The 24,717-nt window shown below is 40.6% G+C and overlaps 1 protein-coding gene across 2 annotated transcripts in view; it reads right to left on the bottom strand.

Annotated features, from left to right (window-relative positions):
- Window positions 1-12,296: 12,296 nt before the first annotated feature.
- Window positions 12,297-24,717, bottom strand: part of LOC137423099 (venom phosphodiesterase CdcPDE) — a 134,212-nt gene continuing 121,791 nt past the window's right edge. For both annotated transcript variants that reach the window (XM_068109908.2, XM_068109909.2), the window contains exons 21-25: window positions 24,096-24,210; window positions 23,936-24,007; window positions 16,828-16,960; window positions 14,430-14,589; window positions 12,297-13,197 (exon numbers count right to left, since the gene is read on the bottom strand). In XM_068109908.2, coding sequence (XP_067966009.1) covers window positions 13,009-13,197; window positions 14,430-14,589; window positions 16,828-16,960; window positions 23,936-24,007; window positions 24,096-24,210 — 669 coding nt within the window. In that variant the 3' untranslated portion in view covers window positions 12,297-13,008. The remainder of the gene's footprint in view (window positions 13,198-14,429; window positions 14,590-16,827; window positions 16,961-23,935; window positions 24,008-24,095; window positions 24,211-24,717) is intronic.

Below are 24,717 nucleotides of genomic sequence, written 5' to 3'. Positions count from 1 at the left end.
ACCAAGTGACAAGAGTCACATCATGACCAGGTGGGAATTTCGGACTATTGTTCCACACGAATGATAGGTCAGTGGTCGACTGACATACAAATGGGTGGGTAGTCAAATTTGGATAAATTATTGTGAGAACTGAAAGGGTAATGTCAATGTGACGTCATAGGGGTTTTCTAAGAATAAACTTTTTGGTCCATTTGTGTATTAGCGCTTATAAAATTGAAGGACAAATTTTGAGAAATTGAAATAAAGTTGACACCCATCCGGATCTGTAAATAAGGGTTCCAACGCAAACAAATACGCATAATGCATGTGTGTGTGGGTATTTTGTGTGTCAGTGTTTTTTTGTTTTTGTGTATCAATCTTACAAGATTGTTGACACCAACAGTGTGCCTTGTCTGGAAAATAGATAGTTCCATGGGGATGGGATCGCATATCGAGAGAATTCGTAAAATAAAAAATAGAAATATAATTTGATTATAAAAATTATCACTTTTGTCAAGGGAGATGGAGAATAAAGATTTGATTTGCTGAGATATGAGCAGCTATTCATTAATAGTAAAAATTGGGAGTAATCTTGGGATTCCATTGTGATCGAATTTATATGAGAATCAAAGCTATTTATGGATATGAGCTTCATAAAAATGTGGGAGTACAAAATTAGCCAAATTTTGGAGAGGTCTTACACTGACTTCCCAGAGTACTCTGCTCATGGATTTTTTATATATATAAACTTGAATTTTATCAGCATATAAATTGTGCTGTATGTATGGATGTGTTTTAGGCATAGATGATATGGGAAAATAGTAAAGAAAATTTTGCTGGTTTGAACTATTATGAGTTTTTCAGTTCTGGAGTTCAAACAAAGTCACTGGTTAACAGATGAGAAAGGATAGTAAATAAATTATTCGATGATGGGTAAATTAAGTACGATATTACTAAGACTTATGAGAGCTATTGTTCTTCCTTACAGCAGTGGAAAATTATTGGAAAAATTTTTTTAGATCCAACATCATGAATCTATAAAAGAATGTGGTAGGGATAATATCCTCAATTTGTACTAATTATTTGATTGTGGGTAAAGGAATTAATTTATCGTAGTGGATTGTTAACAGCAGCCTGAAAATGTCCTGAGAGTGTGCATCCATGTAATCAGAAATCCCAGATTTGTTTTTACAAACAACATTTTGGTAGAGGTCTTGTGTGGACGAACACTTCCTTGGTAGATAAAAAACGGTACTGCATGCTGGCAGCCACTTTTGCGGCCAGTTAGGCCAAACAAATTGAGAGGAAATTGTAGTTAAATACGTAAGTTACACATGGCTATTTGAAAAAAAGGAAATTTGTTGAGATGGGAAACATTTTTCGAAGGTTTATTAAAGTGTTATAATATGACATGTGGCAAGGCAAACTATTGGATGGGAAAATTAGATCTGGCTATAGAATAAATTTATTGACCCCTTGAAGTTAATTCTTCGAATCATTGTTTCACTGGCATTTTTTGTTCAAATTGGAAATAGTTTGGTAGAGCTTTGGTTAAAACCTTTGGTTGCGGTATCTTGGAACGAAATGACAAACCATAGGAGATTGATAAGAATAGGAAAAAATATGGACCCAAAATAGAAAGTTGGATTCATGCCCCTCATTGCAAACAAGCACATGGGGCTAAGGTGGACGATCCCACAGAAAATGAGGCTGCACCTAGCAGCCCAGCAGAACATTCAGTGGCAGATAAATGATAGTCGTGATTTACAGTCATTTGAATTACATTTTAACACCCCTTGCATTGATAAACATTACATTTTCAAAATGTGATATTCCTACTTGGGATAGTGACATTTATTTGCCTACATGACATACAATTACCTGCTGATATTAATACAACATGAGTAAAAAATGTATCACAACTACACTCATGATCAGGGGATTGAGTTCAACCCCGGGAGATAGGGGGATCAGGGTAAGACAAATAATCTGATTTATGTTACATATTAAGGGATTTTCTTTATTTACCTTTTAGGAAGCTTGTTAGTTTGGTATATAATGTTGAATGTCATCAACATATAATTATGTCATAGGTATGAATATATACAAGGAGTAGCAGACTTGTTTGTTGGTTTAGTAGTTATATTGGCAATTGTTTTAGTGGTGGCTTGCTTGAAAGCCTTAGTGACGGTGTGTCTGAATAAGGCAACCAACAACACGATGATAACGCATGAAGTGACAAATGAGGAAAGAAATGTGGAACCAGAAAAGGAAGACTTTTATGGCGACATAAATACTGAGATTAAAAGATTAAATCAAGTGATGTTGCAAATGAATACAGTAGAATTAAGATAATGGCATAACGACAATGTTATGAGTTGTGTCAATTACAATATCAGTGAACTCATATCACCACGAGTGACACACTGTTAGAAAAAAGAAAAAAAAAGGAAAAAGAAAAGTGGAGAGGAATTATGGTAATAATACATTATGCTTAATTTGTTGGTTTGGGAAAATTGTTGTTGGGAATTAGGTATTCCCGTTTGTGATTGTAATCATATACAATTTATTTTCTTAGAGTAGTGCTAAAATACCTGCATGAGTTAATTTTTGAACTATATTAACCTGAAAGCAATTGTGGATGCTATTCTTAGTTTAGTAATAAAATACATACCTGATTGAATATTATTTGTGTGACGCATATAAATGAATATAACTTTTTGTGTTAAGGGGGCATTATACCATTGAAGGCAAAAAAAAAACATTTTTTTACAAATATACAAATGCATCAATTAAAATGTTTGTTTCCTAGTATTGTATATATGTACCAAGTTTGAACGTAAATGGACTTGTCATAGAGAAGATATAAGCTCCCCATTACACTGAACACAGTAAAAACAACACTGAATCACAGTAATGCACTTTTTGATAAAATGTCTTGATTGAAAATATGCAAAACTATATATGTACATGTTGCTTGATATATGAACATTACATTGGTATACATTACATAGCATTATATTATGCATGGTTACCATGGTAACCAGATGCATACAAATGATGAATTACCACTTTACAGCTTATATCTTCTCTATGACAAGTCCATTTACGTTCAAACTTGGTACATATATACAATACTAGGAAACAAACATTTTAATTGATGCATTTGTATATTTGTAAAAAAATGTTTTTTGTTGGCCTTCAATGGTATAATGCCCCCTTAAGGAAAAACAACAAATTGTTGAATGTGAAACTGTCGGAAGATATACATGATTATGCTGATTTCATGGTAAGATGTACCCTATCTGATTCAGTGTGTGCGGAAAGCAGATTCAGATGTGACTGAGCATAAGGATAAGACGAGATCACATTTTGAAGGGAGTGCTCACGGAATTGGGAAGAAGTTCGAGAAAGAAAATTTGTGGCTAAAAAATGAAGTTAATCATGGCATACACCCTCTTTCTCAAAGAATGATGAAGACATTCTCCAGTGTAACTTGGAGATGAATGCTTACCTTCACCAAGGAAATTTATGTGACCATTTGCCTGGATCACACTGCAACATATGAAAGAAAGGCGATCACTTACTCTTGTTCGAAGGCTTCGAACATTCATCACATCAGAAGTTGCAGGACAACGACATTTTACCCGCAACCTCTGAGAAATGCGGGGACATATGTTATTACTTCACCAACTTCCGGGGAGCCAGCATGGAGCTGCAAACCAATGGCTGTGCCTTTTCACAACAGCTGTGCACGATTCTGCGGGCCACTCCTGGTATGGACCATGGATGACCTGAACACCATGGTCCCAACATCATTGTGGATGCATCCGGCATCCCTGTTCCACATCTTGCTGGCCAATCAACGTCACACCAATACTTGCTGCCCACTCACAATGAGGGAGGAGGCAAGTCGACTACAACTGGGTGAAGGCCTTGTTCAGGAATTACAATGGTTTACAAAAAAAAAAAAAGTGGCAAGAATGCTACAAGGAGAGCAGGGTCAGTCTATGACTCCGCAATGTTACCACAACAGCGAAATCCTACACGAAGTAGTGCAGGAGCTATGAAGACATTAGGAGAAAATGTTTCATACCTGGATTCAAACACAAGTGATCAGCCCTTCCTTTCAAACAAAGTCAACATTTGTGTGAAGGCAAACGTTTTTGCCAGATGGTGCAGATGCTTTACAAAACTTGAAAATGAAGTGAAATTGTTGTATCTTGGTGATGGTGAAGTGTTGTTTTGAAAATATATTTGTGATGCAAATGCAATAGATTGAACAATATGGAAGGAGTCAATGACCAACGAAATGTTTTGTGATTCTTGCAGGATGACGGTGTATGCCTAAGGGAATTTGATTACCAAAGTTATGATTAATTACTTATACTTGTAATGATGTTTACTTGCAGTGATTGATTATTTACTTATACTTGTAATGATGTTTACTTGTAGTGATTGACTGTTTACTTATATTGATGTTTAGATTAATGGTTAATATAAACAAAAACAAAAAGATGAGGGAATTGTGGAAGTGTAACTCAGTGTAACTTATTGATTGGCACTGGTAACTCATTGATTAAAGACTGGTAACAATTTCGTAAATGGATGCCAAGAATGTGCACGAACATGGTAATCTCTTGTCCACCTGGTCACAGCCCCAGGCTGGAGCACCCCCCTATCGTTTGGTAAACGGAACTCGCAGCAGGAGGGGAGCGAGCTGATGCCAGGACTCGGTGCATGCATGACCTCGGGGCATTAGCGGAGAAAGGATTAGCGCGACAAGGCCGATAAAAACCAGAGCAAACGAGGAGTCAAGAGACTTGTGACCAGAATCTCTGACCTACGGAACGGAACGGAACCCTATGAACAGCGCTGAGAGAGGACCGGCCGAAGAAGAAGAACCAACGACTTGAATTAACAATCCGTTTAGCTATTGTAGTCTTTATTGAATTGAAACAAGTGACTTACGAAATGATAATAAATCCTTACTTTATAAAGCTGTTTCGGTCATATTGGAGTCTCCTGAGTCTTACCACATTCCCCAACAGACGACTATGACATGTCACAAGATTCATTTTTGTAAGTTAGAAATTCACTGACATCATAAACACAATAAGAACTAGAACGTCACTCTTCGACGTCATGACGTCGATTGATATGCCTCCGCCCACATTATTACATCATTATAATACTTGTACCAAGATGAATTTAAATCCATTCAGCTGCTCTCAAGTTATCACATTTTTACCTGACATGACCTCTGACCTTTGATGCGTTGATGCCATAATCCAATCAGTTAATCTTTGCATCATATATATATACTTGTATCAAATTTGAATTAGATCCCTTCAGCCGTTCTCAAGTTATCACGGACCAACGGACGGACAGACAACCTGAAGTCGGCAGCGACATAAAAACTGTTCCTTTTCACTCTACCTTCCTCAAAAAAATGTATTTTGCTTTGATTTCCCCTCTTGCATAAGTAGCACATAATATTGATGAAAAACCACTTTTTTATAGAAATAGGGATATCTTAGTTGTTTTAAGAATTTTTCAGCATCATCAAATGATGCGGTTTGCAGATTATATCAAAATCTATAAAAGTTCATTGAACCACCTAAAAATTCATTCAGGTTTACAACAATGCTAACCCTATTCTAAGCTACCAGATTGTAGTAGATTAGGGTTTTTGCAAACATTATAGCAATAGTTTGCAGAAGAGATGCACCTGGAAAATTTTAATGAACGTACCACTTTTTAAGTTGGCCCCTTGGAATTCCTATGTAACCCCTTGTGTCAAGATGTTGGGATGCAGAGTTTCTTCAAATGAGAATCAAACAATGTGGATGTTTTTTTTTTACAACTCAACACGAATATGTGCTAGCTTAATAGTCCGGCAGCTAAGATAAATATAGCATAACAATTGTGCATTTTGTGAGGAAAGCACCAAATTTGGCACACTAGTAGACTATCATATTATGAAAAGATCTGGATATTGGGCCATTTCAGATTCAGAGATTTGATTTTTGCAAGATTTGCAGATTTTGCAGATTTGCAAGCTGAGATTGCAACGCCAGGGACGGCCGACTCCTTTCTGCGAGCTGCCCACGTCACCCGCACAAGAAGAGCTCATCAAATCACTGCAGCGGCACTGCACATCCTGCAACACCGTGCGTATGAACGCCACTGTATGTCATATGCTGATGATGCAGAAGACCTGCCTGAGTTCGAAGACTGGTGTCACCAGAGAGGAGAAGACATTCCCAACTTTCAGTACTGGGCAACTGTGCTGGAACTAGAGATGTTGGTACTGGTGTACGTGCGTTCTCTGCGGCAGGCTTCATTCACGATGTACCTTGATGCCCTGACGGAACTGGTTCCATGCCTTAGACCACACACACTATGCCAGGTGGGTCCCTGTTCACCTGAGGGACATGGTTGCACTCCCAATGAAGCACCCAGATGTAGCCAGAGAATTCAGGGCTGGCAACTTCACTGTACAGAAGACGAAGAAGGTGTTCTCTTCGATCCCAATCGAATCGAAATATTGCAAAAATCAAATTTCTGAATCTGAGATGGCCCAATATCCAGATCTTTTAATAATATGATAGTCTACTAGTGTGCCAAATTTGGTGCTTTCCTCACAAAATGCACAATTGTTATGCTAAGTTGCCCCACTATAAGACTTACATTAACATATCAGACTAGTGGGGTCACCCGTGGGAATCCCACGGGCATGGACGTGTGTGACATTTCGACATATTGAGTTAGATGCTGCACATTCATTTTTACAAAATGGTTACTGGCAAGTCATCAGATCCAGAAATGGTGTAATGAACACAATTTATTTATTTCACATAATATGTGACCCCTCACTCCTCTCCACCTGACACTCTCCTCTCTCCACCTGAAACTCTCCTCTCTCCACCTAGCACTCCTCTCCTCTCCAATCCCTCACATTCCTCTCCTCTCCAATCCCTCACCTCTCCAATCCCTCACACTCCTCTCCAATCCCTCACACTCCTCTCCAATCCCTCACACTCCTCTCCAATCCCTCACACTCCTCTACTCTCCAATCCCTCACCTCTCCAATTCCTCACACTCCTCTCCAATCCCTCACACTCCTCTCCAATCGCGCCTCATACTCCTCTCCAATCGTGCCTCACACTCCTCTCCAATCGTGCCTCACACTCCTCTCCAATCACGCCTCACACTCCTCTCCAATCGCGCCTCACACTCCTCTCCAATCGCGCCTCACACTCCTCTCCAATCGCGCCTCACACTCCTCTCAAATCGCGCCTCACACTCCTCTCCAATCGTGCCTCACACTCCTCTCCAATCGCGCCTCACACTCCTCTCCAATCGCGCCTCACACTCCCCTCCAATCGCTCCTCACTCTCCTCTCCAATCGCTCCTCACTCGCCTCTCCAATCGGCTTTTCCCCGTCTCGTTTCTCTCGTTTTTCTCCCGTCTCGTTCTTTTTCTTGCTCCATCATGTTCAAGTTTGCATTGACGTTCGTCGATGGACTCGTTCGCCTGTCTCATTCGTTTTCTTGCTGCATCCTGTTCAAGTCTGCGTTCTTCATCGATCGTCTCATTCATTTTGGAAATAGAAGTTTCCACGCAGCGCATGAATTGTCACGATCCTCAAGAGGAATTTGTCTCGTAATCATCAAATGATAAATGGCAAGTAAATTATATTGTGGAAAATTAAAGATTTCAAATAAACCTATTTAAAGTGTATGTGCACATAACTAATTTAAAAAAACGAAGAAATATCTCTCGGTAATTTCCTGAAACATATTTTACTTCCGGATAATAATGATGAATGAAATAAAAACGAAGAAATATATGTCGGCATCATTGTTGACGTTTTTGTGACGACTGTCATCAAACGAAAAAGTAATATATCTTAACGGAAAAGCAAAAGCGAATTTTTAATATATGTCGACACGTTGCCGTCGGTGTCATGTTGGGCGGTGTATGATACATCATGACGCGATTTTAAAAAATATATCTCTGCATTTTCCCACGTGTGTGGAATGTTCTCAATTATTGCTGACACCAAGTCTAAAACCATCGATAAAAATGAAATCAGATGGTGAGTTAGATTGGAGATAAAGGCATGAGAGAGACTCAATGGCCTTGAAGTTACAGGCCTTTGAGAATTCATTTCGTTCTATAAACGGCAACTTTCATCGGATTTTCTTCCCGGTTTTTTTCAACCGAGTCTAAAACTATGTTAGCGACTGTGAAAAATGAAATGATATATCGAATTTGATTTGAAATAAAACTGGGAGAGAGAGCAAGACACCACGGGCCTACAAAACAGGCCTCAAAGCTATGCGAGTTAATAAAATGGTGGATATTTGTTTATATGAAGCCTCTCCCAGAATGGGTGGAGCTATGGGTGGAGCTACTCTGCAAACCGAGTAAGCCACACCCCGGACAGACGTCCAACAGACAGAATCATCTACGGCTATATAATTATCTTCGCTGAGGAGACTGCATATAGACTAGCGGGGTCACCCGTGGGAATCCCATGGGCATGGATGTGTGTGACGAATTTTAAATATATGTCGACTGTTATTTTAGGCGGTGTATTTTCGTTTATCATCATGGCGCGATTTATAAAAATATAGCGGGGTCACCCGTGGGAATCCCACGGGCATGGATGTGTGTGACGAATTTTAAATATATGTCGACTGTTATTTTAGGCGGTGTATTTTCGTTTATCATCATGGCGCGATTTAAAAAAATATATCTCTGCATTTTCCTCTCCAATACCTCCTCACACTTTACACACACCCCGGCCCATGTTTACATATACACACACACACATCCACACACATATACACATACACACACACACGTACATCGACACACACACACACACACACACACACACACACACACACACACACACACACACACACACACACACACACACACACAACACATATATACACATACACAAAAAACACACACACACACGTACAGACACAAAAACACACACATATATATATACACATACACACACACACAGACATATATATATACACATACACATACAACAACAACAACATGCATTTTAAGGCCATTTTCCCTGCTAGAGTGGGGGTTAGCCTACATACACATATACACACACACACACACACACACACACACACACACACACACACACACGCACACACACACACACACACACACACACACACACACACACGTACACACACACGTACACACACACGTACACACACATACACGCACACGTACACATCCCACATCCCACATGTATATACATGTTTAAAGTGTACGTGCCCTTCCCCCCTCCCCCGCCCGGCAACGCTGGGTACTTCTGCTGGTAACTAATAAAATAAAAACGAAGAAATATCTCTCGGTAATTTCATAAACTCGGTGGAATTGGATGAAATTCGCGCGGTGAATTCACTCGGTTTATTCGGTTCGGCTCGGTTCACTCGGTTTAAAGAAAAAGCGAAATGTCGACATGTTGCCGTCTGTGTCATGTTGGGCGGTGTATGATACTTGTTGGCTGTTGGGCGGTGATGTGGTGTATTTTAAAATATGTACCTCTACGTTTTCCCGCGTTGCTGACACCGAGTCTAAAACCATCAATAAAAATGAAACTAGAACGGGCACTCGGTAGAGCGCATACCTTCGCCGCAGCTACTGTTCTGTACTTGGCATGGGAGTGTAGGGAACAGAACAGTGAACAGTTTGGTGCTGATTTCATGCAAATCGGATAAGAATTGACCGAGTTATGACAAAAAACGCACATTTTGCAAGGTCGTGACCCCCCTGACCTTTGACCCGATTGCTCCCAAAATCTAATCAAATGTGTCCCGTATAATAACCAATCATCCCACCAAATTTCATGCAATTCGGTTGAATACTTTTTGAGTTATGCGAATAACATACACACACACACACACACAGACATACAAACAAGGGTTATGACGTCAGAGTGTCATGTCGCATATCACAAGATTGGGCATTGAATTCTGAACATTTTGGCATTAGTTTCATACAAATTGGACACAAATTGACCGCGCTATGGTAAAAAGACGATTTTGACCTTTTCATGACCTTGACCTTGACCTTTGACCCGATCGATTCCAAAATCTAATCAAATGGTTCCCGGATAATAACCTATCATCCCACCAAATTTCATGCGAATCGGTTGAATACTTTTTGAGTTATGCGAATAACATACACACACACACACACACACACAGACATACAAATAAATACACAGCGATCAAAACATAACCTTCCGCTTTTGCTAAGGTAATAAATACACAGCGATCAAAACATAACCTTCCGCTTTTGCGAAGGTAATTAACCTGAAATTGCAGACAGAATTATTTATTTTATCTGAGAAGCTAAACGAATCTTCTTCTTCTTTAGTACCTCAAACTTTATGTGAAATGCGATCGATTTTTAAAAATCAGAATTTGAGCAAATCTGTTTCATTCGTCTGTTAATATGCCTCCCCGATTGACAAATCTGCAATTTGAATTTCATTTGAGGTTGAAATGATTGCGGGAGATCGCGTTATAGTGATGACGTCTTGGATGGACATCCTCTTCTTCAGTCGCTCATAACTTTGAGTGAAATACGATCGAGTTAAAAATAGTCAGAATTTGAGCAAATCTGTTTCCCAAAATCTAATCAAATGTGTCCCGTATAATAACCAATCATCCCACCAAATTTCATGCAATTCGGTTGAATACTTTTTGAGTTATGCGATTAACATACACACACACAGACATACAAATAAATACACAGCGATCAAAACATAACCTTCCGCTTTTGCGAAGGTAATCAGATGGTGAGTTAGATTGGAGATAAAGGCGTGCGAGAGACTCAAGATCCGAAGGATCGGATCGGATTTTCTTCCCGGTTTTTTTCAACCGAGTCTAAAACTATGTTAGCGACTGCGAAAAATGAAATGATATATCGAATTAGAATTGAAATAAATCTGTGTGAGAGAGAAAGACAGCACGGGCCTAACTAAACAGGCCTCAAAGCTATTCGAGAAGGAGGAGTGGGTGGAGCTACTCTGCAAACCGAGTAAGCCACAGCCCCGGACAGACGTCCAACAGACAGACAGAATCACCGTAGCCTATTATAATATAGATAGTGAATATTAACCAGGCTCAGTGGTATAATGGTTAGAGCATCCATTCCGAGTGTAGGATCAGTAGTTCAAACCCCAGCCGAGTCATACGAAAGACTTTTAAAATGGTACATTCTGCCTCCTTGCTTGATGTTCAGCATATATAAGGGTAGAGAATGGACAATCTCCATCATTTGGCATCCATGGGGAGGAGATTCCTCTTGAGGAGTCGTTGGTACCCAGCGTGCCTCGGTAAGTCACATCACTTTCCTCAAGCTCAATTGCTGTGTTTATCTCATCTAACAGTCCTGTGTATTTTCTGTGTGTGTGTGTGTGTGTGTGTGTGTGTGTGTGTGTGTGTGTGTGTGTGTGTGTGTGTGTGTGTGTGTGTGTGTGTGTGTGTGTGTCAGCTACTTAGATACTGTGAAAAAGCTAAATGAGTCAGTCGTCCTCGAGGTATACACCAATCAAAGTCTCCTTCAATGGAAACATGAGTCTTCTTCAACTGAAAATGCTACTTGTGCTACAATCTGACAGGTAGTTAATTGCTGCAACCTGACTAACAATAGCAACAATATTGCACATTATCAGCCCCCGTTGAACTAAGTCCGAAACGGGTGCTTGTGGATTTGTTGTTGTCCGTCCGTCCGTGTGTCAATGCGTCTGTCCGCAACCATTTCTCGGACATGCATTTACCGATCTTATTCAACCTTAGCATCCAGATAATGGTTGATGGCTTACATATGCATGTCATATATTTTCAAGATCATATCCAAAATGGTCGACTGCCGGCCATTTTGTTACTTAAATGTGTCCCCAACCAATTCTCGGACATGTATTGACCAATTTTGTTCAACTTTGGCACAAAGAAAATAAATGAGGACACATGTGCAGAAGATTTTGTTTTGTAATCCAAGCAAAGATGGTGGATTGGGTCCTTTACCTCCGTACAGCAAAATTACTAAAATCACGGCGGAGACTGTGACATTTTATGTCTTCTTCTCCTTGTTCTGCCAACGGACATTCCTAGCAAACTCCCTAAATATTCCACACTCTATTGGGAATGAATTCCCTTCAAATGGAACCTGAGACTCCTTACTGGCTTCCACTTTCCGATCATGCACTTGTGAGGCATGCAAGATAATGCACTCAGTTAGTGACCATGCCATGTATGAACGGAAGCACAAAGTTTTTTTTATTGATTAAAAATGCCCATTAATTCCCTTATTCAAATTGTTTAATTCGCTTGAGGCGGTCCTCATATTACAGAACATTGCAAAGGTAATTCCCCATTGCCTACTTTACAGTATTTTGAAAACTAATAGCCAGTTACCATGTACATCAGCATCAAATAGAGTGCAAGACTTTAAAAGGAAACACAATACACCATGGGAAAAATCATACATTGATTCAAACGACTCACCAACCACAACAGCCCAATGGAACCGGATCATCTGCTCATTCACAACATAAAACAAATAAATTGTAAAAGCCTTGACTTTTGTAAAACTCCGATAAACACAGTCGGTGGATAATTTGAAGGAATTAGCAAATATTGTACAAGACATTGTATAGAGATTGAAAAGCAAGCACGGCAGAGATGATTGTTTTTTCCCATTGTGAATCAGAGCACAGCTGTCAGTAATGCATTTGGAATAAAGCTGGAGCACCGGAAATGAAGTCTGGATGGAATCTTTGTTCGAGATCAAAATCCACCGATTAAACAGAAACTATTAAACAGGAAGGGCATCCGGCCGTAAAACATTGCTTCAAAAAGGGGACCAACAAAAACAACAACAACCACGGTGCCCGAAATAGGCCAACCCCCGCTTTGCGGGGAAAAATGGCCTCTAAAGGTGTTTTTTTTTATTTATTTTTTTTATTTTTTATTGAGCGGTTTCTGTGGGTGGGATTTTAATGGAGGTCATTGTCCAAAGGAATTTGGATAAATCAAATCCTGTTATGTTTTTGGCATCACTGTAGAACCTCAGGCCAGTGAGGAGTTCAACGTCACGTGGGCGTGCCACGTGGGTCCACAGACGCTCTTCTGCCCATTCTGATGGTGGCTTTACGTCCTGAAAAAAACAACAACATAAGGCCAACAACTATATTCATTAGATTTCCAAGAAAATATGAAGAGTTCAAGGAGGAATATGTACATCTCTATAATCATTCAAATTTGAGTTAGACATACTTTCTGGAGTTACACATCCAAACTGATGTTAGGGTTTGGCATGTTTTATGGCAAATCTATATGGTTGTGTGTGTGTGATTTTTATGCCTCCGTTGACGAAGTCGCCGGAGGCATTATGTCTTCAGGTTGTCCGTCCGTCCGTCCGTCCGTCCGTCTGTGATAGGTTTTCGTTCCCACGATAACTAGAGAACGGCTGAAGGGATCTTAGTCAAACTTGGTGCAGATGTGTATAATGAGGTAAAGATGAACCGATTCGATTTTGGGGTCACAAGGTCAGAGGTCATGTTTGGTAAAAATCCTGTTATCGCAATAACTTGTGAACCAGTGATGGGATTCTGACCAAATTTGATAAAATTATGTAGAATGATGTAAAGATGAACTGATTAGATTTTTGGGTCAAGAGGTCAAAGGTCAAAGTCTGTAATATGTCTATAGCTTGAGAACAACTGAAGTTATCGAATTCAAACTTGGTACAGGTGTGCACAATGATGTAAAGATTAACTGATTAGATTTTGGGGCCAATAAGTCAAAGGTCAAAGATTAACTGATTGGAATTTGTGGACAAGAGGTCAAAGGTCAAACTCTGTTGTAGGTCTATAACTTGAGAATGCCTGAAGTGATCTAATTCAAACCTGGTACAGGTATGTATAATGATGTAAAAATTAACTGATTAGACTTTAGGGTCAAAGGGCAAAGTCTGTAATAGGTCTATAACTTGGTAACGGCTGAAATGATATAATTCAAACCTGGTACAGGTATGTATAATGATGTAAAGATTAACTGAATAGATTTTAGGGTCAAGAGGTCAAAGGTCAGAGGTCATGTCAGGTAAAAATTTAGATAACTTGTGAATAGCTGAAGGGATTTTAAATTAAAACTTGGTACAGGTATGTATAATGATGTAAACATGAACTGATTAAATTTTTGGGTCAAGAGGTCAAAGGTCAGTTGTCATGTCAGGTAAAAATGTGATAACTTATGAACAGCTGAATGGATTTAAATCAAAGTTGGTACAAGTATTATAATGATGTAATAATGTGGGCGGAGGCATATCGGTCGACATCGTGACGTCGAAGAGTATCGTTCTAGTTTTATTTTAGTTTAGAGGCTTACAGCACAACTCTCCAAGTTGGTCGATTGATGAGGCAGAACAAAGGCAGTGACGTTGAAAGGTGGTTCACACCATTTCATCTTGTTGTCAAGATGGACGCAAGTTGCAATGAGTAGGAAGAAGTGTGATGGAACCTTCAAAGTGATATTTGGCTCAAACATTCTAAATGACAGGGGAAGAATGCAGAAACGGATTGGGAGTGGGAGACATTTGGGGGGGGGGCAGAGTGGGGGGGGGGGGGGGGGGAGTCAAGTGAGCAAATTAAGTACACCAAGGGTTTTATAAACTAAAAGGTAACAGGAGTATGTTCACCATCATAAAAAGTGGTGACATGTTTCAAGCTTTCGCCCTCCAGAGCAAAGAGCTTCTGGAAGTATCAATATTGCAGCAATTTTGTATGAGATACTTGTAGTGTGGATATTATCATCTACTAACATGAAAATTACATTGTTACAGCTACAATTATCTTCCCCCTCCCCACTTTTTGTGGGGTCCACCAGAAAATGTTTTTGGCCTAAGTCATTCATCAGCTGGCTCGTCAGGGCCGAGGTTCGACTAAGGCTTATTTTGGGAAGTAGAATGAAGAATTAGTCTTTTTCGTGAAGGCAAGTGTTGATCTGCATTGGCGGACAGGTGGAGTGGAACAATCACGGAAATCAATGTGTCTCATCCAACGAAGGGAGAACACCAAAAACGCAAGCTTCTCCTTGCTTCCCACAGCGATTAGCATACCTCAATCAACGTTCTGTTGATGTCATCCATTATTTGGACAGAAATTTAAAATTGGCTGTGATACAGACAATAATTTACCTACTCTTCACAAAAGACACTGTCTCATGTGCGATGACTAGCAATAGCAATGAGACAAGCAGCTTAACATCCATCTGAGGAGTGGCGCACTTTGTCATGCAATGCACGGCTTACGAGGAACCCGTCCAGCAACTTAAAATTGGAATCAAAGCCACACGACAAAACTCAAAGTACATGACCCATCCTGTTGCATCACTGCATCATCCTGTTGGGAAATCTGGAAATAACCACGAGGCCTTTGACATGGCAGCTATGAGGTTGGTTGGGTTGAAGAATAAAAGTTTCAAATATGTTAATATCTACCAGTGTATGTAACATGGTGTCTCCCAACTTGATGGATGGAAAAGCTAAATATCCATTGGAAAATGTCAGGTAAAAATGGCTCAATTGTGCCAATATGTGATGATGATGATGATGATGATGATGATGATGTCCACTCCTGCATCATCAGATGCATATGGCTTCTGAAGCAGTTTCTTGACTAGTGGCACACTCCTGGTCGAGTTGCCACTCCTATGCAGGGCACTCGAATGGCTCATTCATCCCAGTTATCTGGTACTCATTTCACCGACCTCAGAAGGCTGACAGGCTGAGTCAATCCTACCTGATGTTAATTCAACCACCTCCCGGGATTTGAACTCAGGACCCTAGAATCCCAAGCCAGTACCCTAACCGCTAAGCCAACACCAGGCTTCTGTGCCAATATGGAGTAGATCCAAAATCATATGAAATGGTGCAATTGTCTTTCGAGGAGAGTGAAAATTTGCCATTAGTGTTTTTAAAGAACAGTGCAAATGAAAACCCTTGATGGGATGTCTCTTAGTGGTGGTTGTACCCTCAACCCAAATCAGGGGCCAAATCTTCCCCATTCTTCCCTACTGCCATTTGTCAGGCAAACGCGGTCACGGTCAGGGCCCGATGGGTCCACATGGACCGGCCTTTTGCCTCTTGTCTCTCTCTTTCTTTTTTTCTTTCTTTTCTCTCCCCCTCTCTCTCTTCCTCTCTCTCTAACTCTGTCATGGCCCAGACTTCGTGAACGAGGGGTACACCATGCAGATCTTTGGGATCTCTGGCTCACTCCTGTGAGATCGATCAGCTGTTTCCGTGCCGCAGGCTTGGTCGAGAGAACTAGCTGGGGCTATTCAACAACAACATAAACAACAACAACCCTTGGTTAAGGCAGGGATTCTATTTTTTATTTTAGCCACAGACTTGCAGCTCAGTTCATTGATGATGGTCTTTCACAGAAAACAGTTTACGCCTGATGAGTCAGTTAAATCGGTTTATAGAAATCTGCCAAATTTAATATCCCGGTGCCAGTTAATCTTGGGCGTTGCATCTACAAATATGGATGAGGTGAACACCCAGGTAATGATGAACAGTCACATGCAAGCCGAAGATCCCGCTGAATAATTGTGCGGGTGATAAAACTGTTCTCCCAGCATCTTGAATTCGAAATATATTTGCAAAGTTGTAACTATCATTTACATTCGTATCATTAAAAACATTGCAAATCAAATGTAAATCATGAAAACAGGTTTCCATTATGAAGTCGATCCAAATTTCAGGTTATGCTCTAAAAGTACTCACTTTTGGATTTCCTCAGCTGTATCGTAGACACCATCATAGTTGTCATCATAAACCGGTCCACTGATGACATTCATGGCAGCGGTTCCTTCAGCGTACTTCATAAGGAGCACATTGTGAATGTATTCCCACAAAACTACAAAAGGAACAGGTCAAGGAAACGATGAGTGTGAGGTCCACCCATGTTTCTTCAGAAAACATGATTACATGAACAATGACAGACATTGCAAGTATTTCCTGTGAAAGTAAATGTGCTCATCAGCCACACATACAGTCACGTGAAAAAGTAAGTACACCCCATGTAAAGTTTTGACTTTTTCAACATATTTCAACATACAGCTATTTGATCTTCATTTCAACAATATTGATAGATAAAGGTGATATAATATAACAAATATCATGAAACATTTACATTTTGTAGTCCATTGTATAATTTAAATAAATATAAATGCAAATTTCAAATGTGGACAAAGTAAGTAAACCCTACATTTATCACTACTTCAAATACCTAAAATTAGAATCAGGTGCACCAGCTCAGGTGCAAATGATTAGAACATCGTTAGAGAGGATCTTGGAGGAACCTGTCTTATTTAAACCTCAGACATTTAGTTTGGTTTGGTCTTTGTTGTTGAAGTGTGCGGCGTCACCATGCCGAGATCAAAAGAGGTCTCTGAGGCCTTCAGAAAGAAGGTTATAGATGCCTACGAGTCTGGGAAGGGATTTAGAAAGATGTCCAAACAATTTGAAATCAATCATTCGACTGTCCGGAAGATCATCTACAAGTGGAGAAGATTCCAAACAACTGCCAACTTGTTCAGGCCAGGCCGCCCCAGCAAGTTCAGCCCGAGAGCAGACTGCAAGATGCTGAAAGAAGTCTCAAAGAACCCCAGAATGTCATCACGGGACCTACAGGTAGCTCTTGCCACTGTTGATGTCAAAGTGCACGAGTCTACCATTAGAAAGAGGCTGCACAAATTTGATCTACATGGGAGGTGTGCCAGGAGGAAACCTTTGCTGTCCAGAAAGAACATCAGGGCAAGACTAAAGTTTGCCAATGAATACCTAGGCAAAGACCAGCACTTCTGGAAGAATGTGCTCTGGACAGATGAGTCAGAGGTAGATCTATTTGGCCACAGTACCAGAAGACATGTTTGGTGAAAACCAAAGACAGCATTTGACCACAAGTACCTGATACCAACTGCAAAGCATGGTGGTGGAAATATTATGGTTTGGGGCAGCTTTGCTGCACCAGGGCCTGGGCAGCTCAGCATCATGGAATCCACTTTGAATTCTTCATTGTACCAGAAGGTGCTTGAGGATAATGTGAGGCCATCTGTCGGAAAGTTGAAGCTCAACCGAAGGTGGACCTTGCAACATGACAATGACCCTAAACATAGCAGTAAATCCACCAAGGAATGGCTGAAAAGAAAGAAATGGAGGATTCTGGAATGGCCAAGTCAAAGCCCGGATCTAATTCCCATCGAGATGTTGTGGGGGGATTTGCAACGAGCTGTGCATGCAAGAAACCCCTCAAACATCGCACAGCTGAAAGAATTCTGCATGGAGGAGTGGGCAAAAATTTCTCCCAGTCGATGTCAGAGACTGGTTGATAGTCATAAGAAACACCTACTTGAGGTTATTTCTGCCAAAGGGGGCAATACCACCTATTAGAACCAAGGGTGTACTTACTTTTTCCACATTCGAAATTTCCATTTATGTTTATTTAAATTATACAATGGACTACAAAATGTAAATGTTTCATGATATTTGTTATAATATATCACCTTTATCTATCAATATTGTTGAAATGAAGATCAAATAGCTGTATGTTGAAATATGTTGAAAAAGTCAAAACTTTACATGGGGTGTACTTACTTTTTCACGTGACTGTATATATATATATTGATTTATTTATATATATATATATATATATATATATATATATATATATATATATATATATATATATATATATATATATATATATGTATAACACACACACACACACATACACACACACACACACACACACACACACACACACACACACACACACACACGTACGTTGGAAAATGTGCAGCTCAGGAATCATATTAAATCTCAAAGAAGACACTGGGTATTAAAAGGAGAATCCTTTGTTGGGCCTGATGTTTCAGGAGCAGACAAGCTTCCGTCCTCAGAGGCAGTGATGAAAAAACTGTTTAAGGTGACTTATATTGTAGTTTAGGTTTCAGCATTGAGGAGGAGTTGCGGGAAAGGACCCAAAAACTGTTGCGGAGTGTTGGATTCCCGATTGGATTGTATCCGCTCATGTCCAGGAGTGGTGGTGGTTCGTGTGCAGCCTGTGACTGCTGGTTGCATCATTTTCTGGGGGCGTGGCTGCCGTTGATGCAATGCCTCTCTTTAACCAGTCATCTGGTGCTCATTTTGCTGACCTCAGTAGGATGACAGACTGAGTCAACACATCTGGTGTTAGTTCAACGGCATGGCAGGGGCTCAAACTCAGGAGCTTAAGATCTCAAGCCAACCACCTTAACCATCAAGCCAACATCAGGTCTGTGTAAGGCTTGGTAAGCTGGGTTGAGGTTGACATGTCTATTTTTTGTCCGGTCATCTTACCACCATGCCTAAATAATTTCACAGGTGGCCCTGGATGGGGCCGTTCACATGACTGTGGCTTGTTCCCACGAGAAGGTGTGGTGCAAGGTGCAGTTGTGTGTGGTGATGGTGTGGAATTGGTCATTTCTGCCTACTGCACGTCAGTATTCAGCCAGTCTGGTGGCCACCCATTTGCCTGTTTGACCAACATAACGGGCGGAGCAGTTGTGACAGACAATGTTGTAGACGATCTGACATTAGTTCTGTCTGCCCACCTTGTCTAGCTACCAGTTACAGTGTAAACTCAATTGTCTTTGGTCACGTGTCCTGCCGTGAGCAGACAAAGTATGCACCGGCTGACTCCTATTTGCGGATAATTTTGTTTACTGAATTTTTCCGAGTATTTTGCGATTTCTCACCATCATGCGTGGTGAGCGAGGTGAATAGCATGAATGAGGCAACACCTGTGAGCAAGGTGTGTAGATTGGATGAGTAGGAAGGAGAAGGAACACAGAAGGGGAGTCGCCAGAGACGGACTTGTTAAGAAAATATCCAGAGTGGCTCCCCTAGGGATTAGTGAGCAAGATTCTGGCTCAGAGTGAGCCGACAATGATGTCTGTGTGTGTGTGTGCAGTCTCCTGGAGGTTAGACAGAGGGGAATTTAAATTCTCCCTCCAGGTTTTACAGAAAGCCTGTAGAGTTGAAAAGAGTCGTAGCTACTTAGGTATGTTAGATTGCCCTCATGAGCCTTGGAAGAAAGAAGGGGCCAACAGGCAAATTGAGGTGCAAAACGCATCCCCCAAGAGCCTTTCAGAAAAGGAGGGGACACTATGGAAAATTTGTTGGCGTAATGGTTGCAGCAGGCAGCCTTTTGGGGGACATTGGCGTAATGTGGGGGGCATTGGGATGTGCGTGGAGGGGCTCTGTGGGAGTCCCGAGCAGAAGGTTGCAGCAGGCATTCCACAGGTAGAGAGCGTGGCGGCTCGACCATGCACAGTTCTTGCAGTGTAGTGGGAATGGAGGCTGCAGCTGCTGGGTCACCATGGGAAAAGTGTGGGTAAGTGTGATGAAGAAGAAGAAGCACACGGCACAACACCCTCTTTTGAGAATCCCCACGTTTGTTGGTGAAAAAGAATAATAAGAAGAAGAAGAACCACCTTTAGAGGCCAATTTTTTCTCCACAGAGCAGGGGTTTTGTCCCCTTTTTGTGGCAATGTTTTACAGCCGGATGTCCTTCCTGCCACCAACCCTGTTAGTCACCTCTTGTGACACAGGGAATTAAGAGTAACTGGTACTCAATTTGCCGACCTCAGAAGGATGACAGGCTAAGTCAACCCCCCTAGCGTTAATTCAGCGATTGATTTGGACTCAAACCCAGGATCCAAGGATCCCAAGCCAGCACCCTAACCGCTAAGCCAACACCAGGTTTATAAATGAATGAATGAATGATCGTTTTAAGGCCATTTTCCCCGCTAGAGCGGGGGTTAGCCTTGCGGGCCCCATGACAATCATGGTTCCCTGTTTGAGGCAATGCGTTTTATGGCCGGATGCCCTTCCTGACACCAACCCTTGGTCACGGTCTTACGATGCGCAGGGATACGGTGTACCTATTCTAAATCGGGGTAACACACCGTGATCATTCATCCCAGCAAGCTGGTACTCAATTTGCCGACCTCGGAAGGATGACAGGCTGAGTCAACCCCCCTGGCGTTAATTCAGCGATCGACCGGGATTCGAACCCAGGATCCTAGGATCCCAAGCCGGCGCCCTAACCGCTAAGCCAACACCAGGCTGATATGATAGGTAGGTATTTGATGTAGGTATTTGGTATAGGTATTTGGCAGAAGAGCACCCTGGGCGCTGGGAGAGCGCTGGCCCAGAGCAGGCCATGAGTCTTGAGCACCAGTTGGGGGGCTCCCAGCGGGTTGTTATATATACCCATGGGCGGCGCAATCTTGCAGTTCATGCATGTTCTAATAATGTAATTAAAATGTAATGTAATGCCTGACATCATGTAATGTAATGGCATGTAATGCCTGACAATGTAAATGTTGTTATTGTAATGTTGTTATAATTGATGTAAATGAATAATAATAATAATGGTTCCAGTGCTGATCCATGAGGTACCCAATATTTCCATCCTCCCAGCCTGACATCCTCTCTCTCACAGCCACTCTTTGCTTGCTATCACTAAGCCAGTTTCCAATCCTTGTTGGCTACCTGATTCGCCACTCCACAATACCTGCACGTTTTCATGTGTAATTAAGCAGTAGTGCCTGCAGTAAATTTAAAATCAGCATTTCCTTTAAACATTTGTATCTTTCTGAAGGTATTTGCTATACATTCTAAACTACTCACTTACCAATTAATGCAACATTATGTGATATGTCCTACATGATTTGCTCTTAAGGAGCTACGGTTGTGTCAGCAATGATTGTACCCTTGATACTACACCATTACTCCACCTTCGACAAATCAATGTTTTAAGAAATGGATTATTTCTGAAACAATCCTTCTTTTTACTTTTGAAAATCTGGACTGTTTCATGCAAGTGATGCTGATTTTGTGCGTCAGTCACTACATGGATGTGTGCAGTCTGGCTCAAGCCGTATACATCCCACCTGCTTTTGTTTGGTCTTCTCACCTTGGATCAGGTGACTTGCAATGACCTCGAATGGGGATCCCAAATGATCAGTCCACCTAATCGCTAATATGTCCCTTGATAACTAACAAAATAGATATTATGTCTCTTTTTCTGATTTGCGATTTATAGTCATTTTGCGATCAAAATTTTTAATCTTCTTCTTCTTCATGCATATGCTTCTTCTTCTTCATGCTTCTTCTTCATGCTTCTTCTTCTTCTTTCACGAGCCTCGATTCAGTATACAAAAAAAAAAAAAAAAAAAAAAAAAAAGCCGTGACGAGAAGTCGACCGCCATATTTATACTGTATACGGGTTACATCGAGGTAAGATTGAACTCAAATGGCAAATAATTTCCCATTTTCCACAAATATGCCGAGTTGATGCATCCTTGGTGGTTGTATCAATGCAAACCAAGATGATTTCATGCTACACCAATAGTCGAAAGACAATAAGTTAGCCAGAAATAGGACGTGATTTGTCTGGAATACCTGAGTGTGGATCAGGCATACAAAATGTTCACTTTTGTGCTCGAAACATTTTACAGAGCATTGTTGGCTAGATCTAGTGGTTATCCGCCACGATTGAGAGATGATGCCATCCCCACGATTAAGTGGAAGAAAAAGCCATTGCTCGAAACAAAGACTGCAATCTCTACTCAGCTACCACTACCAGCACATGTACTTTCGCTTCTTGTTGCCGTTGCCCCGGAAGTTACCACAAGAGCACTTGAAAATAATTATCAGTTGTCAACACAAATTTCTGCAAGTCAAAAGAACCACCATCTATTTATAGTGGAGAGATTTTTTTTTTTTGTATATACAAAGTCGAGGCTCGCGTAAGAGCTTTACACAACGTTAAACACAAAAAACAAACGGACATATAAAACATATAATAAAGGGAGCGGGAGACAAGAGGGGAAGAGAGAGGGAAGCACACAAGTAAAACAGAAGAGAACAGGGACATCGGGAGATCTGTTGAAGGGGGATGGCTGGGACGGCGGGTAGGGGAGTAGTGGGGCTGGGGGGTACACGGTATAAAACAAGTGGATACTACTAGAAATTTCAGGAATGAAGTAGGAGATTGAAAGAGGTGGATCTGGGGTGTATTAACGGGGGTAGAAAAGATCAAGGTTTTGGATGGGGGAAGATAAGAGATGGTGGTGAAGGGAAGATAAGAGAGAAAGTATGTATGTTTATGCATCATGTACTCCTCTGAGAGGGTTTGAACTAGCAAGCTAAAACTTGAAAACAGTCCAAGTATCGGATGATACGGGTATTTCTGCTGGATTAATATAACTGAATTATCAATTAATACAAAATCTCTTATAAACCATCAATTAAACAGAAAAACAAAAGCTATCAATCTGTAGTAACCATGCGATCGGCGTTTTCATCTTCAATTACACCTCCATTGTCGCCATCTTTGTCTGAATCGCTCACATAAGACTGAAAACGATGCAGCTCCACAATTCCCCCAAAAGCGTTTGCATCACTAATTTTGACTCCAATAGTTTCTTCAAAACCCCACTGATCAGTTTCAACATAGTGAGAACGTTCAGAGTTGCTATTGACGGTGGAATTATTATCGGAATCCGACCTCAAAATGCACTGTTTCTCTATGTAAGCCGCCATAGAGCTGGGTTCTGAGTATGATATTACTGGTAAAAATCTAAAATTGGCACTTTCTGATTGGCAAAAAGCATTAAAATAATTTTCCCTTTAAATTAAACCGTGATAAATGATTTTCAATGATTTCCAGAAAAAGCAAATTGTGCTCGAGTTCCCCTTTAAGTCGAATGAAATCCCCATTGACGTGAGAATTATTAGGATAGTACAAGAAAATTATATTGAAACTATGAGACACACTTACTCTTGAAGGCAGGATACATGGGCATCATGTTGCTTGTTATAAGCCCATCATAGTCAGTTGTATTATTCAAATCTGCAAAAGAGATTATGAAATTGTTCATGGGTTAGATACAGACAATTCAGATTATTTAGCACAAAACTCGAGTTATGCAAATACTTACTGGGGGGATAGAGGAAACCATAGGGAGAGGAAATGGAGCAAGATGATCCATTCTGTAGACGTGGGTCATCTCTTGTACAGTTTGTCTCTAAAGGTGACAAAGCTTTTCCACTGTTCTGCTCATATTAGAAAAAGTATATGTGAGGGTTTGAAAAGATTGTAAACACCAGACATACATTAGTATGCATTATAATAGGCATTACTTGATAAAATTTCACAAATTGATCCAAAGGTCCTCTGTAAGAAGTTTAAGTCTATGAGTTATCCCATATTTCAAAAAACATGTATGTTGTATACAATTGCATTTACACATTGAAATATTTGTTGATAGAAATGAATAACTAGAAAGCATCTGAAAATGCAAAGCCTGTCAACGTCCGTTTGTATTCAGATGTCTTCTCCTTCTTCCGTATGCTCAAAATAACGAAAACAGTTAAAAAATACAAAATTAAAATTGATGATTTTATGCTGCCTTGACCTTTGAGCTTTAGATCTTAAAAAAAAAATCAGTTTCTAGCTTTTGATTGGTGAACCAATTCTGTGACCCAATATGCAAATTCTTTAAATTGTATGTCAAACGGGTAAAAATTGTTTATTTTACATAACCTTGATATTTGACCTTT

This window comes from Myxine glutinosa, chromosome 3 (assembly GCF_964187855.1).
Source record: "Myxine glutinosa chromosome 3, kmMyxGlut1.1, whole genome shotgun sequence".
Lineage (NCBI taxonomy): Eukaryota > Metazoa > Chordata > Myxini > Myxiniformes > Myxinidae > Myxine > Myxine glutinosa.
Note: the sequence above shows the minus strand (reverse complement) of the source record. Positions and strands in the feature narration are given on the sequence as shown.